This window comes from Megalobrama amblycephala, linkage group LG4, assembly GCF_018812025.1.
Source record: "Megalobrama amblycephala isolate DHTTF-2021 linkage group LG4, ASM1881202v1, whole genome shotgun sequence".
Taxonomy (NCBI): Eukaryota; Metazoa; Chordata; class Actinopteri; order Cypriniformes; family Xenocyprididae; genus Megalobrama; species Megalobrama amblycephala.
The window spans coordinates 52,414,281-52,434,823 of NC_063047.1; the positions used below are offsets into that span (position 1 = coordinate 52,414,281).

General features: G+C 39.0%; 1 protein-coding gene across 2 annotated transcripts; it reads right to left on the reverse strand.

Annotated features, from left to right (window-relative positions):
- Positions 1 to 6,361: 6,361 nt before the first annotated feature.
- On the reverse strand, positions 6,362 to 17,194 carry gna14 (guanine nucleotide binding protein (G protein), alpha 14). Of its 2 annotated transcripts, XM_048189937.1 has the most exons (8): positions 16,739 to 17,194; positions 14,777 to 14,961; positions 14,460 to 14,614; positions 13,495 to 13,623; positions 13,280 to 13,409; positions 13,022 to 13,175; positions 6,736 to 6,777; positions 6,362 to 6,641 (listed from the first exon to the last, which is right to left on the reverse strand). In XM_048189937.1, exons 1-8 carry the CDS (start codon positions 16,905 to 16,907, stop codon positions 6,634 to 6,636), a joined length of 972 nt encoding a protein of 323 aa, XP_048045894.1. In that variant the 5' UTR covers positions 16,908 to 17,194; the 3' UTR covers positions 6,362 to 6,633. The 2 variants fall into 2 exon arrangements, with proteins under 2 accessions (XP_048045894.1, XP_048045893.1); XM_048189936.1 differs by having other exon boundaries at positions 6,362 to 6,777; positions 16,739 to 17,193.
- Between the last annotated feature and the right edge of the window lie 3,349 nt (positions 17,195 to 20,543).

Sequence of the window (20,543 nt, forward strand, 5' to 3'; positions counted from 1 at the left end):
GCTCGTTCTTATTCGCAGTGATTGCAAGGTTTGGTTTAATCAACCAAGAGTTCAGGATATGTTTGACTGTAAGATTACCTTGCTTCTGGAATACTGCACTTGTGTAATATGCAATATTGATCTTGAACCCACATTCATAAAAGTGGTAAATTTTGTTTTTTTGTGCAAACAAAGTACTAACGTCACTTCATAAAATTCAGGTTTAACCACTTGTGTCACATGGATTACTTTTATGATATCTTTAATACATTTCTGGGGCTCGAAAGTGGTAGTTGCGGCTCATATTTCATTAAAAAAAGATTGACTCTCATTTTTTGGGTGAACTAACCCTTTATGGTTAATGTTTGTCAAAATATACAAGAGAAAGTGCACATGCTTTCCATTTAACATTTTCCACTATTATGGACTTTTTTTTTTTCACTTAAATACTACAACAGTGTACTGTAACTAATTGTTTAAGAAAATATTTCACGTATAGTCTCTAAATTAAAGGAGGTCATAACCTTTACATACTCAAATCATATACATCATTGTGGTCACTATGCTTCATACTGTAAATAGAGCCTTGTGTTCTCAGGTGATCATTCGCTTGATCACCCATAAAGATTCACTGTGTTGAATCTGCCCCGTGAAAGTGTCCATAAAAGATATTACACCTGAAACCACAAGGTAAAATGAACTCAAACCCCTTTTTTTTTTCCTGCTATCCCATGATTGATCATGTTCTGTGATTTAAGATCCCCACAGTGTTGAGAAAACCATGTTGTGTGTTCAGTTACTCACCAGCTTTCTGTTGCAAGCCTCTTGTAAGTGTAAAAGGAAGCAATGGGAGGTTCTCTATGACCTCTTACTCAGAAAGTGTTTGGTCCAATGTTCATCGCTATGGCAACTGTGCCACACCTGACATAACTAAGTGTAAAGTTATAAATCTCTGCTGGAGTTATAGATTCACTCTTTAGCTCTGTTGACCAGTCTCAGTGCTCAGAAACACACACAGTCTCTCTCTCTCTCTAACACACATGTTGGGTTTCTGTTTTATGGGGACTTTCCACAGACATAAAGATTTTTATACTGTACAAACTGTATATTCTATTCCCTACCCCTATACCTACTAATCACAAAATTTTCAGAATTTTAAAATTTTCAAAAAAACATTTATCTTGATGTTTGAGATGTATTCTTGAAATAAAATTTAGATTGAAATAGTAAAACATCTCGGGTTACAAATGTAACCCTTGTTCCCTGTGAATTGGACAAGACGCTGCGAAGACGACACTTTGGGGAACGCCTCCAGCATGATAGCTTCTGAAGCACATGTGGAACTAGTCCAGTCTCGATTGGTGTTGCATCATGACATCACATGATGCAACACCAACAACACACAGAAGCTACAAGAAGGGGAGCTGGCAAAGAACAGTTTTAGCTTTTGATAGGTCAGAGCAAATCATTCAGGAAGTGTGACATGGCAAAGGGATGAAGTGTCTTGTTCCCTTCTCAGGGAACTAGGGTTACAGTCGAGGTAACTCATGCTGCATCGAAGATGACACTTTTGGGGAATGAAATACCCACTGTGCTACACTGAATAGTGTCTGTCCTGGTGTGAAGCTTGTCAGGCACAGCTCAGGACGGGAGGACTTGAGAACCTGGTGTGGAGGGCAGATCCAAGCTATAATATCTCATGAATGTGTGTGGGGAGGCCCAGCCAACGGCATCACAGACCTCTTGAAGGGAGACCCCTGATAACAGGGCTTTAGAGGCTGCCACTCCTCAAGTCGAGTGGGCTGTTACCAGGAGAGGCGAGGGCTCTGCGCCTCATTAGCTGAAGAAATAGCTTCCACAATCCACCTGTTAACTGTCTGTTTAGAGGCAGGGGAGCCCTTCTTAAGTGACCCAAAACACACAATTAGCTGGCCCGAATTTCTCCAACCTGAGGACCTCCGTACATTGGCCTCTAGGGCCCAGACAGGGCATAATAGATGTAGCCTCTCATGATCAGCTGACACATGTTGTGGAGGATGAAAAGCCTGCAGGATGACAGACCATGCCACATTCAATGGCACCTTGGGCACGTAGCCCGGCCTAGGGTGGAGAATGGCCTTTACCCTCCCAGGATCGAACTTGAGGCAAGAGGGAGCAATGCATACAGGCGCAGCCTCGACCACGCCTGCACCATGGTGCAGAGGAGCTGGATGTGTGAGGGAAAGCCAAAGCAGACACAGTGAGTGTTCTCGTGAGAGGTGATATATCCACCTCCGCTTGGCTAAACTTCCTCCAAATCAACTCCACCATCTCGGGGTGAAATTGCTATTCCCCAGGCCTCAGCCCCTGCCTCAACAGATTGTCTGCCCTCAAATTTTGGTCTCCGGGAATATACATCACTCTGAGCGAGACCAACTTGCCCTGGGACTACGGAAGAACCTGATGTGCTTGTCTGCACACAGGACGCGATCTCAGTCCTCCTGCCAATTTTATATAGGAGACCGCCAACGCATTGTCATTTTGTACCAGAACATGAGGTCCGGAAGGAAGTGGCTCAGGGCTAGAAGCACAGCTATCATCTCCAGGCAATTAATGTACCATGAAAGATGATGCCCTCTTCACAGAACTCTCATAAAGCGGCCTTCCATGACCACTCCCCGGCATGTGAGAGAGGCATCCGTAGTCACGATTTTATACTGACGGGATGCTGACAACACAGGACCCTGGACCAGGAACCATGGTTTCTTTTTCCAAATAACCAAAGAACGAAGGCTATTTGGATTATTTCCATTACTCTGATTTATTTATTTCCATTATTTATTTCAATTTGGATATATTTCCATTACTCTGATCATGTGAAATGGGTTTCCTCTCAGGGAAAACCCCCTGGTCCTGAGCCACTACTGCAGGGGTCTCATGTACAGCAGGCCAAAAGGTAGTACGCTGGACACTGTTTAAATGGGTCCAAAGCCCTATTCGGACGGGACTAGTTTCACAGGGGGATGTTAGAGAAATTTCTGCTTCACAGACGTACTTTGAGATTTTAACCCCGTCCGAATCTGCCATGTCTGTCTTTTTCTCACACAACCTCTGTAAAAATTCCAGAGCAAATTACCTACTGTTTTTCGTCAAACTCGGCGGTCCTCAGAGAAATCTAATCCCGTCCGAATGCGAATGTCTGTGATTTCCGAAAATGTTTTTTCCAAAACGCTTTTTCTTGTGTGTTTTGGTCAACGTGAACTACCGTACAATCTCTCGCTATCGCGCCGGTATTCAAGTTTCTGCTTTTTGCGCACCGATAATGGATGTAGATGTGTTTGGTACAACAAAGAAGAGCCAATAAATCAACAAGAAGAGCCAAATCACGTAAACTGTTAAGACTGGCTATTGTAATATCAGTTTCAGGTAAGATTACTTTCATTTCTGCAGTTAATTACATAACGTGTAAATTATATAAGTTAAAACTTTTTATTCCAGTGGGTTTGTTATAAGAACCCAGTTCTATTAAATCATGATGATAAATGTATGTTTAGTTTTTTCACACTACAATTTTTATAAAATGTTTACAAAACACTAAATGTGTTAGGACGTTTTACTTTATATTTCAAAGTGCATTCTGAACACGTGATCTTCTGAAATGCCCACATGTAAAACACAGACACTCCTACCTCGGTAATAAACACGGAGATGTTAGTCCCGTCCGAATCCGTACATAAAATCACAGACGTAGGTTGATAAGAATTGTTACTCAAACGTCGTTTGGAAAACTAGTCCCGTCCGAATAGGGCTTAACTGTCGCTTCACCTCCTGAAGCCTCTCAACGACAGTATTTACTGCATCGCCAGAAGGCCAGAAGGTGACAGCGGGGCATCGATAAGGAAGGCCCTGTTCTGAGAAGACGTTCTTATACCCAACAAGTTCAGCAACAAATGCCTCTCCGTAGCCACTAATGCTGACATGGAGTGGCCGATGGGCATTGATGAGTGGTGCTCATCAAGTATGCTATTCTTATGCTTTTCTGATCGCCATTCAATGTTTAGTTTGGCCACTGCTCTAGTCACAACCAGGGCTCTGAACCGGTTCAAGGAATGAAAATGACGAAAACCGGAAACTAACGAAATTTTGACCGGAACAACCAGAAACGGAAATTAAATCAAATTTAATTTTTCTGAACAGAAACGCTAATTTGAAATGGCCATTAACTGGTTAATAACGTTATTTTATCATTCCATTTAATAATTTGATTTGGCAGTCAACCAATCACAAATTCAAATAGTACAGCTTATGCAAATGGTAAGTCACAATGGCAATGCCCTGGCATTAGTTTTTTCAGATGATATTATGTCACCAACCATCAAGCATTATGCCTACGTTTAAGTGAAAATGAATGTCAAGTAATATGCAGTTTGTTGTGTGTTTTGAAACCAGCGAAAACACACACAAATTCTTGCATTGCTTATTTATATCGCTCACAGCCTGTTAAATACTAAAATAAAATACAGTAGCCTAAACCGTTGATAGTTTTTCCTTATTAGGCCTATTGGCTAAGACGGCAAATACAGGACTCTTTGTTTTTTAATAAATAAAATGCTGTAAGTATTATTATTAGTAGAAGTAGTAGTAGTAGGCTACATGCAAAAAAAAAAGAAAAGAAAAAAAGTTAAAAAATAACGTTATTAACCATTATTTTTTTCTAATCAAACCGGTTTCAGAACATTAATAACAAGAGCAAGAGAAAAAAAAGTGGGATGGCATGTTTTGTTACTTTGCTTTCCTACGCCCCATGACGCTTTGCGCGAATTATGGGTGTAACTCCCATTAAGCTGTAAACAGTGAAAGGCTCGCTCTATGAACGCAATAATACGTTTTTTTTTTAAACTGGGTACAATGAGATGACATTCTACTCACCCTTCAACCAACGAAAATTAAAAGGACATTTAAAAGTGTAAAAGCATCAACAAGGTACTTTCAACAGACCATGAAAAAGCACGATTCTTCCACATCAATAAAGGACAGGTTAAATACAACTGTAGTGATATATATTTGTATTATGTAATAGACATTGCCTTAATAATAAAAAAATGTTCATGAACTTCAGCATTGCGTGATACTATTTCAAAGTGATTTCTGTTATTTTTACAGATAATAAATTGTATTTTCCTGTAAAAAAGAGACGTGAGGCTTTGAGGAGAAAACCGAGAGATTTCGTGTATTCCAGTGAATTATTATCTTAAATTATATCAAGAGAACAGACCACATATGTTAGTATATGTTGTCCTTTTTCATACTATTACAGCGGGAAAAAAAAGAAAATAATCATGAGGAAAAGAATGCAGCGACTGAAAAGAGCTGCTATAGATATTCTTGTTACGTTACGTTAAAACACCAAGCGTTACGTTATTCTCATGCTGTCTGAAAATAAAACATGAAAGAAAAATTAACAGCGCATTCAGTCAAACGGACAGATAAGCTTTATTTGTAGGGCAACTATGATTTGAAATGATTTGTTTCAGTCTTTTTAAATGGAAGTTCCCCAAACCGACGTGCAACCCATAATTCAAAACGCAGTAGACTGGTCAGGAATAAGGTGGATATGCAAAATAGTTAGTGCTTGATGGAATTAAGTGTTAAAATGCTTTTGCTATGCAATCAATTTTATTTTGGCGCACTAAAATACAACTGTATTGCATCTGTTGTAAAAAATATATCACATATATCATAAATATATAAAAATTATCACATTAGAAATCATGACATAATCACAAGTACATATTTACAAATACAGTAAATATTTACAAATATTTGGGGAGCTATTTCTTCAACTTCCTCTAGAAAGAACAGGAATTAGTATAAATGATATCATTCTAGTATCCATGTCAGTGTTGCAGAGACTATTTGAATAGCAAAGGTATTAGCTACACATGATTTGCATTGATTCAAAGTCTGTCTTAATTCATATTTCATTCAAATTTTGTGTGCAATATAATATGGCGGATACTCACTGAGACAGCCACATGAAGTGTTAATAAAAATAATGAAAAGCTATCATTTACCTGATACCACACATTTAGGGTTTGTCTTTGGAGTAGGCCTATTTGTGAAGTTTTTGGATTGGTTTATGGGAAGTTTGCAGGGTCAGAAATCACTGAATGAAAAATAATTATTGAACTGCTTTTTGTGTTGTTATAACATTTGATATATTTTATTCTATTTTATTCTATTTTATTCTGAGCCTATCAAGCAAAATGTTTAATATAACTAGAAAAACGCTGTCATGAAGGAAAGAAAAAATGTCCCTGGAAATCCAGAGTGTAAATATTGTCCCTAAGAACAAAGCAGGGACAATTAAAAAAAAAAATCTATTAACATTTACTTAACCTCATTTTTTTTCCAAACCTGTAAGACTTTCTTTATTCAGCAAAACACATAATTAAAACACTTTCCCTTGAATTTCCGCTAATGCAAGAAGAATTCACAGAATGCACTTTGACATAATTCCAGGGCTCACACACAGATCACATTCACATTTTCATTGACTCAGAGGTAAAAAAAAAAAACAAAAAAAAAAAACATTCAATCTAGCCATATATAAAATCACTTTTATCACTTAACCCAAGTTAAATGTTGACAGGATGCTCCGCAGAATGGTGTCCTTCACAGCACTAAAAACAAAGCGGATATTTTCAGTGTCGGTTGCACATGTGAAATGTGCGTAGATACGTTTATGTGTGTCCTTGTTCTGTTCTTCATACATACTCAAGATGAACTTCATTGCGGCTTCTGCATCATTTTTAGGGCCTGTGAAGTTAGCAGATAACACAGATTTCATAATTTCAGTGGAGTTCAGTGACACTGCAGCAGTGTTGAGGAGTAACTAACAAAAAGAAGCAAAGCTAATAACCTTACTGCATTTTCAGTATGAAAGTAGTTCAATTGTTTTCAAACCAGTATAATGTATCTTCCCTTTCTGTCTCTCACAAAGTTTTGTTAAATGAGAGACACTAGGGGTCACACTTGGGAGCCCTAAACACCTCTGGTGTTTTACAGAAAAGGTCAATGGTCAATGGAATTGGCATGTGGAAACTGAATGCCCCTGGACATGCGGGTATATAAGGCGGCCGGCGTAAAAGAGCAAATTCCTCTAAAAGAGCTGCATGGGGGATTGCGTGTTCCGTCCAAGTCCCAATGGATGCGGGCAATATCTCTCTCCCTCAGATGGGCACAATCGCTGTCTTCAGAGTTTGGACAACGCTCAAATGAAACAGCATTTTTGGATGGTTCATGCTCTTACTGCAGGAACATGCCCATCAGAATGTTACGGTTCTTCTTCAGGAAGCCGCGAGTCTCCTCAGCCGCTTCCCATCCTGGTCCTTCTACCTCTAGGTACGATGCCTCCGTCGCGAGCACTAAGGGTGATCAGGGGGTTATAATGACAGAGCTTTTGCCGGGTAAATCCCCACAAGCCTCCCATTCCCCAGCATGCTCAGTTCCTCTGGATGAGAAATTGACAAGCTCAATTTCTCATTCGGGGGTCATAGGGATGATGAGCTGTCAATCCTTCAGGTGTGACAGAACAGTCTGAGGCTGATGCAGAGTTGGCAACCATGCTAGTGAGCATTGGGCTTGCATGGACTCCTCCACCCTGTCCCGAATGCTGGCAGTTGGATGATTGGTTCCTGGGGTTGGAGTGCGATGTACAGCCATGCTCCATCCTGGTTCCATTTTTCCGGAAGTGCACGAGGAAATCACAAAGTCATGGAAGGCACCTTTTTCTTCCAGAACACACTGGTTCCTCCATCTTCACTACACTTGATGGTGGGGCTGTGTGGGAGTACTCGGACTTTCCTCATGTGGAGCATGCGATTATGGTGCATTAATGCCCACAAAATGTCGCCACTTGGAGGAATCATCCGAGGCTTGTGTCCAGAGCTTGTAAGTTTACCTCGGCTCTGACGGTGAAGGTTTACGTTGCTGCTGGCCAGGCCATCTCCTCCCTGCATGTAATGGCCATCCTGAAAGTATATCAGGCCAAAGTAAAGTTACCAAGTAGGCTCTGGGTCAGGAGATGTCCACACTTGTGGTCCAGGAGCGCCAACTGTGGCTTAATCTTGCCTAAATGCAGGATGCAGAGAAACATACAGCTTTCTCGATGTCCCCATTGGCCAAGGTGGACTTTTTGGCAACACTGTCAAGGACTTTGCACAGCAGTTCTCAGCAGCAAAGAAGCAGACGGAGGCTATAAAGCACATCTTGTCACGGTGCCAGTCTTCTTCTAGACCCCTAAGAGCCCAATCTCCGCCTGCTCATTGCTGAGGGCGGAGCCTGGACTGGCAGCCAGGCCTCAGGGGTCCAGTCGCAGGAAGGTGGCACAGCCCACCCGTCAACAGGCCACTGAGAGGCCTCACAAGGCTTCAAAGCAGCCCTGAGACAGGTGACCCAGGGAAGGAGAGACTGCAGTCCTGTTCACCCCAGCTGGGGCCACCTTTACTCCCGTCGGAGGGGGGAGTGAATTTTACATGGTTAATAAAAGAGAAATGTATTCTTTCCTTGTGTCACACACACACTCCTGGCCCTCGTTTTAACAATGACCAGGCATCGAGTACTTGCAACAAAACCTTGGTGGATGCAAACATTTCACCTTCCTGCATTCTGTTGCAACAGGTCTGCACAGAGCAGGTAAGTGTGATGAGTATCAACGAGGCCCAGCCACCTCGACTGTCACCAACCACCTCCACAGCATTCAGCGACACATTGTTCACCATGAGTAACAAGGGACACAATGCCTTCCGACGTGGCTTTCACTGAAACCTCAGGTACACTGGGCATTGTTCCGTTAGTGCCGCTAGTACAGTCTGGATGCGTGGATAGCACTTACTAGTTACCAGATGAGCCAGTTACGCTCCAGTTCGGCTATGTGATTCAGTTTTTCAGGCACCCACCCAGGTACAGCCGCATGCTTCTTACTTCAGTTCAAGGTGAGAATGCCGCTGTCTTTCTGTTGTGCGCACACATAGTTCTGGTCCTCAAGCATCGAGCCCGATTGGGACTTCCAAGTGCAGAGCATCTCTTTTTAGGAGTGGAGTTGGACTCAGTCGCCGACAGCACATCGTTCACATGTGTGTGCACATTGGCCGCCTTATATATCCATATGTCTGGGGGCGTGGCCAGGTGTTTGGGGCTCTCAAGTGCGACCCTTAGTGTCTTTCATTCGACACAACATCTCATTCCCTCCATCAGGGAATGAAGGTTACATTAGTTACTGAGACGTATTCCAGTAAAGCTGCTTTTACCAAAAAATGTGACAAAATGCTACATTGCTGGTTTTTGTAACATGTTATTGCTTATACAGCTTTATTGTCATGCAAACTGAAACAATGATTAAAAACACTTTCATGAAAGGAATAGTTCACCCAAAAATAAAAATTCTGTCATCAGTTACTCACCCTCATGTGGTTCCAAACCAATAATACTTTTTTTTTTTATCTTCGGAAGACAACTTAATATTTTTAATATTCCCTCAACCTTTTTTGTGCATCCCCTGAAAGTCCACGCAAGCAAAATTTTCACACATCAAAAAGTACAAAAAGACATTGCAAAAATAATCCATTTGAACTGATTGTTTTAATTCAAGTCTTCTTAACAAACACAATCAATTTATATTACAAACAGATTATTAATATATAAACATTGATCAACAGACACACATAAAGCACATCAAACATGGTAAACATGACATACAGTCCCCTCCAAAAGTATTGGAACAGTGAGGACTATTCCTTTATTTTTTCTGTAGACTGAAAACATTTGGGTTTGACATCAAACAATTTATATGAGACAAAAGATCAACATTTCAGCTTTTATTTCCAGGTATTTACATCTGGATCTGATACACAACTTAGAAGATATAACCTTTTGTTTGAACCCACCCATTTCTCATGTGACCAAAAGTATTGGAACATGTGACTGACAGGTGTGTTTTGTTGCCCTGGTGTGTCCTATTACATTGATTATTCAAACAATAAATAGCACTAAATGTCTGCACTCAGTTTCAGATTTGGGTTTTGCCTGTGCAGACTGCATTTATAGTTAGACGTGTAACCAACATGAAAACCAGAGAGCTGTCTATGGGTGAAAAACAAGCAATTGTGAAGCTGAGAGAAGATGGAAAATCAATCAGAGCCATTGCACAAACATTGACCATAGCAAGTACAACCATTTGGAATGTCCTGAAGAAGAAAGAAACCACTGGTGTACTAAGTAACAGACCTCGAATGGGTAGACCAAGAAAAACATCAGCTGTTGACGACAGAAACATTGTGAGAGCTGTAAAGAAAGACCCTAAAACAACTGTTAGTGACATCAGCAACAACCTCAAGAGGGCAGGAGTGAAGGTATCACAGTCTACTGTCCGCAGAAGACTTCATGAACAAAAGTACAGAGGCTACACCAGAAGATGCAAACCTCTCATTAGCAAGAAGAATAAGAAGGCCAGGCTTTGCCAAAAACTACAGAGACAAGCCTCAAACATTCTGGGGCAAAGTTTTATGGACTGATGAGACAAAGATTAACCTCTACCAAAGTGATGGAAAGGCTAAAGTTTGGAGAGAAAAAAAGGATCTGCTCATGACCCCAAACATACAAGCTCATCTGTGAAACACGGTGGAGGTAATGTCATGGCTTGGGCTTGCATGGCTTCTTCTGGGACGGGCTCATTGATCTTCATTGATGATGTAACACATGATGGCAGCAGCAAAATGAACTCTGAAGTGTACAGAAACATTTTGTCTGCCAATTTACAGAAAAATGCAACCAAACTGATTGGGAGATCCTTCATCATGCAGCAAGATAATGACCCAAAACACAGTGCCAAAGCAACAAAGGAGTTCATCAGGGGCAAAAAGTGGAAGGTTTTAGACTGGCCAAGTCAATCTCCAGACTTAAACCCTATAGAGCATGCATTTTACCTGCTAAAAAAGAGACTGAAGGGAGTAACCCCCCAAAACAAACAACAACTGAAAGAGGCTGCAGTGGAAGCCTGGAAAAGCATTACAAAAGAAGAATGCAAAAGTTTGGTGATGTCAATGGGTCATAGGCTTGATGCAGTTATTGCAAGCAAAGGATTTTCAACTAAATATTAAGTCTTATTCACTTTAATCTATTTTAAGTTAATCTGTTCCAATACTTTTGGTCACATGAGAAATGGGTGGGTTCAAACAAAAGGTTATATCTTCTAAGTTGTGTATCAGATCCAGATGTAAATACCTGGAAATAAAAGCTGAAATGTTGATCTTTTGTCTCATATAAATTGTTTGATGTCAAACCCAAATGTTTTCAGTCTACAGAAAAAATAAAGGAATAGTCCTCACTGTTCCAATACTTTTGGAGGGGACTGTATGACATATGTCTTATGTCTGTTTTTGTATTGTTATTTTTTGATGCATGAAACTTTTGGTTGTGTGGACTTTAAACGGATGGACAAAAATTATGAGAGAATATAAAAATATCTTTATTTGTGTTCCAAAGATGAACAGAAGTCTTATGGATTTGGAACAACATGAGGGTGAGTAAATGATTGTGACAAAATTTTTATTTTGGGGTGAACTAAACCTTAAGACCTTTTCACACCAAGACATATTTGGTGCAGTCTCTGTTCAGAACAACATGAACATTCGTATGACAAAAATGAAACTTTTTTGTTTTACAGAGAGGTGTAATCTTTTGTTTCGTTACACTGCGAAGAAAACTGGTAAACCAATTAAACTGTCCTCATAAGCATTGGAAAGCTGGCTAGAAATTAACTACTTCATAATAGTCATAATCATAATTTCATTTCTTTCAAGTAGCTTCCCCCACACTGCACTCTAGAATATTTACCACAATAAATGACATCTTAATATATTTTTGTGATTTATATCCAAGTGAAACGGCTTCTCGGATTAGAAAAAATGTAGGATGGGACTTGATTTTGTCCATCAGGAACTGATTGGATTGTTGTTGTTTGCTAATTGCTGCTATCTCATATGAGTGACAGGTGACTGAACGGGAGTGGTTTCACACCAGTGAAACCTTCATCAGAGAAGAGATGAGATGATATGGTAAGGGGCAGTGGAAGTTATTTTTTATTAAAAATTACAAGGGCACATAAATTATAGGGGACAATTATGCCCCTTTTCAAGTAATATAAGTCTCAGGTGTCCCCAGAATGTGTTTGTGAAGTTTCAGATCAAAATACCCCACAGATCATTTATTATACCATGTTTTAAATAGGCCTACCCATTTTTGAGTGGAAGCAAAAACATGCTGTTTTCGTGCATGTATCCCTACCAAGAAGCTGCGCTTTTACTGCTCGTGCCTCAGATACTCTGCCAAAAACAACAAACAAAAATATCTGTTTGGTTTTGATTATCATCTCTTTCATGGTCACGCTCACGTGACATTGAACCCATGCTGGGTGCACACTATGATATAGTCCTTTACGATTGTTGTTTGTCAGACTGCACGAACATGATCCTCATGTCACACTGTGGGATCTCAGCTGTCACTTATGTCAGACTGTATGACAGTCAAGACGCTTTAAAAATGGACATGCGCATGAAAACTTGTCCGGAGTTTCACATCATCAACCCATACACGTTCAGTGACTGTGAGCTGCATTACACACGGGACTGAAATGGTGGCTAACAAAGAAATCTCTAGCGTTAATTTTGATCATAGCACTCAGTGGACACAAAAACAATATGAAATTGAATTTTGCATAATCCTTAAAAAAACACATTCTAACTTTTCATATTTTGAAAAAACCTTTTTTAACATGTTTATACCTAAAACAAGTAAAAAATATGCCAGTTTGGAAAGACAAATTCTATGAAAACAAGTCTTATGCAGTATTGCTTCTCAAGTTGTTTAAAGTTTTATATATATATATATATATATATATATATATATATATATATATATATATATATATAGATATTTTAACTTGAAAATAAAACAAAAATTCTTGTAAGAATAGTATTTTAAGCCATTTTGTTGGCACTCTAACCTGTATATTGTGGAAAATACTTTACAAGGTCTGACTTTGAGATCTTCTCCTTCAGGATATCTGTCTTATTGAGGAAGAGGATGATAGATGAATCCTGGAACCAGGGGTAAGAGATGATTGTCTTAAAAAGTGCTTTACTTTCCTCCATGCGGTTCTGTGGAGGTATAAAATCGTATCAACATAATGAACAACCATGAATCCAAAGTTTATCCGTACCATGAATCACAGTCTCAGACACATGCAAGGAAGTGAGCTAACCTCTTTCGCACACTCGTATAAGACCTGATCGTACTCGCTCAGAGCCACCAGGTAGATGATGGAAGTGACATTTTCAAAACAATGGATCCACTTCCGTCTTTCTGACTTTTGGCCTCCGACGTCAACCATTCTGCAGCAACAGCAGGGATTTTTAATTTACAAAATGGGCTACAGTCATTTATCTATCTTCACACAATCATTTAATTAAGAGTTACCTGAAAATGACAGTCTGAAGGTCAAAGACGTACTCAATGATGCCTGTGGTTGGAACTCGGACTCGTAGAATATCCTGCAGATTCGGCAAGTAAAAGGCTGCAGATATTCTGTCAATGTCATCAAGGTAACTAGTAAACAGAAACAAAACAGACTTTGAAAAAACATGAAAAATGATTTGTCCAGAACCCTATGATCACCAAAACTCACCAAACACAGAATTAATAAAGCGATACAAACATTTTGTTCTTAAATCAATTATTTTAATAATTATCAAGCATATGCCATAATCATTTTGTTTATCTATTCACAGATCTGTAGTACGAATGTTTGATTGTGTACTAAAAACTTCTCTTCTGTTGCACTCAAGGCATACATTTTATCAGTTCATGAATTCCCTGAGAATAAACCCCATGACCTTGGCATTTTAGTGTCATGCTGTAGGCTACAGTCTGTAAACTAAACATCTATTAAAAATAGCAAAGAGCAATTTTCTTCTAAACTGTAGTACAAAAAAGCACTACAACAGTGATAGTATCAGGTGGTATATACCATGTTTTTGATACTACCAAGTCAAGCCACCTTTATTTTAATAGGGCTTTATACAATAGAAATTGCTAGCTTTACAATAATAATTAACAGGAAAATAACAGAATTATGATGCTAACTTTGTCAAATAAGTGACAGATTCAAATTCTGCTGTAAAGTATTAAACTGAACCGGCTCAGTTCAGTTTAATAACTGTGTAAAGTTCATTCATTGTGAAACAAGTTCAATTATTCAATTATTAATATGGTATTCCAAAGAATACTATGAAAAATGTCCAAAAATGTGGTTGTTCTATTGTACATGTCCAAAAAATAAATAAATATATGCATCACCATGGTGCATTACCATCTAAATTAATGATATATAATACAATGATGCTTTTTGTTAGTGTCAGAAATGAAATATTCACTGCACTTACTATTTGGTAGAGTCTGACAACTGAAACTCTCTCCTGCGTTCAAAGCATTTCTGCAGGCCTTGGTCTTTCCACACACTCTTGATGGCTTCAGCATATTCAGCCTCCAGTGACAGTACTGTTTCAGGGGTCACTTTGTTAAGCATTGCAGCATATGTCTACAAAAAAGAGAAGATTTCAGTATTCTTCTATTTTATTTTATTTTATTTATTTATTTTTTTTTTTGAGGGGAGAGATAATACATGTTTAGTTAGCTAAGATATTGTATATAAATATGTCTAATAAAACATATGTTTTGTCTCAGAATTCCTGGTGCATACTGTGTTTTTTCCATCAGCAAAATGGATTTTCAGGATATCCATGGCTTGAAGCAAGGTTTGAATAGAAACAAAGATATTCTGGTACACCAGCTTGGCAAAGGCCCTCCTGTCTTCCTCTGTGTAGCCCCTGCCATGTATAATTCTCATCTGCTTGATGAAAGTGCTCTTCCCACTCTCCCCTGTACCTATGGAGGAACACGGAAAGTTTTAGCTGTGAGACACAATGCATTCGATGGTTACTGTGTAGCTACATGAAAAGTTTCCTGTGAAAGGTCTTTAAAGCTGTACCATTGGCTTTACAGTGAAAGCTTTAAGTGAAGCAGATGTGAAGCAGAAGTCATCCTGTCACTTAAAACTTCATATTTTGAAGCTTTATCTGGTAGAATAGTTTGGACTAAGTGACTCTACATATGTTCCATGAGGGAACATATTGTAGGTGTTGCAAACAGGTGAGTAAATTATGAAAGAGATAAGGGTTAGGTTTCTTTTTCGGGTGAGTGTTACGGCAAAGCTTCAAAGACCTCTAGTGGACTACTGCAGTATTGCTGCACCCTTTTACCTATCTCATTTCTGAACTTGACTTCATAAAAATGGATCACTTTACTCTGATGAGGTTTTTGTTATTGGTGGTGGTGGTGGTCTTTTTTCATATATAATTCCTGTACTTGTGGAACCTGATGGTGCAGTATGTTGAGAATAAGTCTGTAGGGTTAATAGTTATCATACTCTTTTCTTCACCCTCTTATCATTCAAAAACAGTTTAATTTTCTTTCTTCCATTGAACACAAAAGTAGACAATTTTACCAGTTCACACTGCTCTCTTATACAAAACAAAACATGAACAGAAAAAGCAAGCTGGTCTGCAAGTAAGGTGTGAATGATTTGAATATGATTTGTATTAATATGAAACTATAGTTAAACAACTATATTTAGATACAGTATTATTCAATATAATAGTCTATAGACTATTAGTATAAGTATAAATATAAATCTACACGTATAAATCTACTTGCAGTAGATTTGCTGGGTGATTGTTTTGAGTTTTGTGGTTGATAATTGATGATTGTTTTATTTTTGTGTCTGTTTGAGGCCATCAAAAGCATATTTTACTACTACTAAATAGTACAGAAAACCAAACTCAATCCGTTGAGTTTGATAACACATAACCACGTATGATGCCACACACAAATTAATCATTTCAAAATCGCAGCGCTGGATGGGAATGGATGCATACTGATCTATTACATGTCAAACAGGTCTGACAAATAGGAGTTTTGCTGAAAGGGTGCAGATTGCTATCATAATTAAAACAAGGAAACACTTTTTGTTTGAGTTTATATTAAACTAGAATCAACACAACTGATCAGAAACAGAATTAACCTAAAATATAGAATAAAATACACAAGTACATACCAAGGAAAACACAAAAGAATCTGAATCACATGAATAACTGCTTACTTAAAACTGCTTATATATGAAGCAAGTACAAATATAGGACATTCTGGAGCTAATCCTATCACTACATCCTGTATTAGGAATTCACGCAATGTTCTTGTTTGCATGCTTTTTGCAAGTATCCTGACATGCTTACTTGCATTTCAGTTTTATTAAGAATAGAAAAAAATAATGCTATACTGTATGAGACTGAATGACTTTCCATTTACAACGTTTTGCATGTATTTGCATATGACTGCTAACAGTCAGAGGAAATATGTCATCTAAACACCTGAAGTGTGAAAAAATATTGTATAAAAGTTGTAGTACATATCATATGATCATTTAATTGTGTAATAATTTAAAGTCAATAAATGATTGTTTTAGGTTAATTCAGTTAGGATGCTGAACAGCTCAAATTATTGATATTGACCATTACACATTTTTAGGTGTCATTAAAAAACAAACAAACAAGAAATCTACATACATAAAGTACAAACAAACAAACAAAACCAAGAAATTACATACCTAAAAGCAAAAGTTTCAGTTGTCGGGATGCATCCTTTTTGTCCATCTTAAGCTGTCTCTCAATTTCATGGTTAATCCTGGCACTTTCCCTGTCTTCACCAGACATGCAGCAGTCCCCCATCCTGAACAGCTTAAACCTCCTCCAGTACTTTGCACTTAATACATTCATCAACCCACTCAACAGGGTTAAAAGAGCTGTCTTAAAGAAAGGCTGTAGGAACACGCCTACCTCAGGAACGGCTTGATGTACTGTAATTTACAGGTGAAGTTTCTTCCTCATTCAATGGATGGGGATGGGTAGTGTTATGTAAGGCATTTGTTTCCTTTTTCCTCTGCTCTAATTTCAGTTGCTCTCTTCTCATTAAATAATTATTAAAACAAACAAACAAAAAAAACATTTATGCCACTTAATCAAGCAACACCCACATCATGAACAAAAGAATAAAAGGGATAGTATGGCTTTCTACACTGTCAAAATTTACAATACACTGGAAAAATCCAACTTCCATTTTGTCAGACAAGCTCTATTTTAAAGGTTGATTGAACTATGTAATATCAACTTTTTCTACATTCGATAAAGTATTAAAGTCCATTTTTGACAATTTAGTTTAAGCAACTTAAAATATTAAACAGCAAGAGTTCAAGTTTGGTGGTATACAACTTGCTTTGGTAGAAGAAATTCTACATAAATTTTTCAGTTTGCTAAAAGGTGCCATCGAATTAAAAATTGAATTTACCTCGGCATAGATGAATAACAAGAGTTCAGTACATGGAAAGACATACAGTGAGACATACAGTCTCAAACACCATCGTTTCCTCCTTCTTATGTAAATCTCATTTGTTTAAAAGACCTCAGAAGAACAGGCGAATCTCAACATAACACAGACTGTTACGTAACAGTCGGGATCATTAATATGTACACCCCCAATATTTGCATATACCAGCCCATGTTCAAGGCATTACACAAGGGCAAAATGTCTGGATGTGCACAGCTGAATCATCAGACTAGGTAAGCAAGCAAGGACAATAGCGAAAAATGGCAGATGGAGCAATAATAACTGACATGATCCATGATATTATATATATCATATATAATATCAGATATATCATGATATTTTTAGTGATATTTTTAAATTGTCTTTCTAAATGTTTCGTTAGCATGTTGCTAATGTACTGTTAAATGTGGTTAAAGTTACCATCGTTTCTTACTGTATTCACGGAGACAAGAGCTGTCGCTATTTTCATTATTAAACACTTGCAGACTGTATAATTCATAAACACAACTTCATTCTTTATAAATCTCTCCAGCAGTGTGTAATGTTAGCTTTAGCCATGGAGCACAGCCTCAAACTCATTCAGAATCAAATATAAACATCCAAATAAATACTATACTCACATGATCCAATGCATGCATGCAGCATGAATGACGAACACTTTGTAAAGATCCATTTTGAGGGTTATATTAGCTGTGTGAACTTTGTTTATGCTGGTTAAGGCAGTCGAGAGCTCGGGGGCGGGGGAGCGCGAGATTTAAAGGGGCCGCGCACTGAATCGGTGCATATATAATTATGGCTCAAAATAGGCAAATTAATAAAAAAAAATCTTTGGGGTATTTTGAGCTGTAATTTCACAGACACGTTCAGGGGACACCTTAGACTTATATTACATCTTGTTAAAACTGGTTCTGGCACCTTTAATAGACTGATACACAAGTTACTAAGAATGTTCTATATCACTATTATGTAATATCAATGCTCATATAACTTTAAAATGGAAGCTGATTGAACGTGGAACTATATGCAAAAAACATTATTAATTTTGAGTTCATGGAATGTCTCAGTTACTATTGCAACCTCTGTTCCCCAATGGAGGGAACAAGGTGTGGTGATGATGACTAACACTAAGGGTCGCACTTGGGAGACCCAAACTCCTCTGATATGTTCAGAAAGGGCCAGTAGAGAATTGATGAGTGGACTTTGCATACCACTCCTCTGGACATACAGGTATAAAAGGGAGATGGCATGCATTTCAACAGGCACTTCAGTGTTGTGCCAGGAGGGACACCATGTCACGTTCCTTCCATCAGGAAACTAAGGTCACACTGGTAACCGGGACGTTCCCTTTTTGTCAGTCATTTCAACATGGTGTCGATGACAGAGAGGACAGTACTTACCACAGGAATAGGTCACTTCAGGCGGTCCTTTTACTTTTTCTCCCTTTTTTTTTCCTTTTTTTCAAATAAAAATCTCACAGCTGTGCAGACCAGAATTAGCTGTGGGGAAGTGCTCTTTCTTCTGTTTATTGATTGGAGACAGAACACTAGCAATCCCTGTGGTAGGTCCTTCCTGAAAAGGGAGGAACTACTACAAACACAGGTGACAGAGACGGAGCTCTGCCTAAGGGAAGACACGAGTTTACCATTCACGAGTTCACAGTTACAAATAAAGAAGTATGCATATTTGCCGTGCTGTCTGCGAGGGCTCCGAGCTTGGTATTTTGGCCCTAACCCAGAGTATTCCCCCCGTATTTCTGGTTTGGAAAGTAACCAGGTGAGTGTGAGGAGACGGGTGGTATATAGTATATAGGGATGCATATAGGCCTCTACTCATGCTGATTGGGTAGACATGTTGATTGCTGATTGCTGACTGCTGATTGGAATGACGTGACGATTGGATAGATCATTTGAACGTGTTCCTCCTGAACTTTAATAAAACATCATAGAAAACACAACATATGGAGCATGTAGCCCAAGTGTACGGGCTGACATGAAAGGGCATGCATCACGAGTACTAGGCCTGCCGTCGGATTCCTCCACTGAATTCGACTGCTGCAAAATGCAAGTGAAACACCCGGCCCATTGTCCACAACTTACCTTTTCATACCTAATAACACACGGGATGAAACTGGCTCAACCCAGAGATTATCATGTTTTGCAAAGATATTGGGTGTCGCCCAGCCTGCAGTTCTACATATGTCTGTTAAAGAGGCACCGTTTTCTAGAGGCCAGGAGGATGCAACACTTCTTGTGGAGTGTGTAGGCACTCTTTAAGGGGCATGGCACGCCTTGGGCCTGGTATGCCAAGGCAATGGCATCCACAATCCAATAGGCTATCCTCTGTTGGGAGACAGCCAAAGCTTCTCAGAGCTTCTGAAGATCTGTGTGTGGTGCACACTGGTCCCAGCAATGATAAGGCTGGATCTGCCTTGTCTTGAGGCAGCACTTGCAAGCTCATCACTTGGTCCCTAAAAAGGGTAGTGGGAACTTTGCGTACGTAGCCCGGCCGGACTGAAGTTCCCAGGTTCCCAACCCTCTTGATGGAAGTGAAGCGCGGTCAGGAGGGCCTTCTTCAAAGAGAGGGCTCTACTGACTTCAAGGGCTCAAAAGGAGCTCCCTGTAGGCCCAGCAATACAACAGAGAAATCCCATGAGGGAATAAGGCATGGCCTAGGAAGATTTAACCTTCTGGCGCCTGGAGGAACCTGATTATCTAACCTGTACTTCCCTAAAGATTTACCATCCACTGCACTGTGATGTGCCGCTATGGTATTTTCTGTGTAACAAACTAAGATTAGTAACCAAACTGTGTCCATTGACTTTTATTGTTTAGAAAGACATTTCTCACACTATCTTTAATTTATGTTTCACAACATAAAGTTAGTCAATATGAGGGTGAGAAAATCATTTAAACTGATTTTTTTCTTTCTTTTCATGCATCTTATCACTGGAGATCATGTTACATGCTGTACAAGGAATTTGTAACATGCTCAAAAACACCTCATGCTCAAAATGCCAATTATCAAAACTT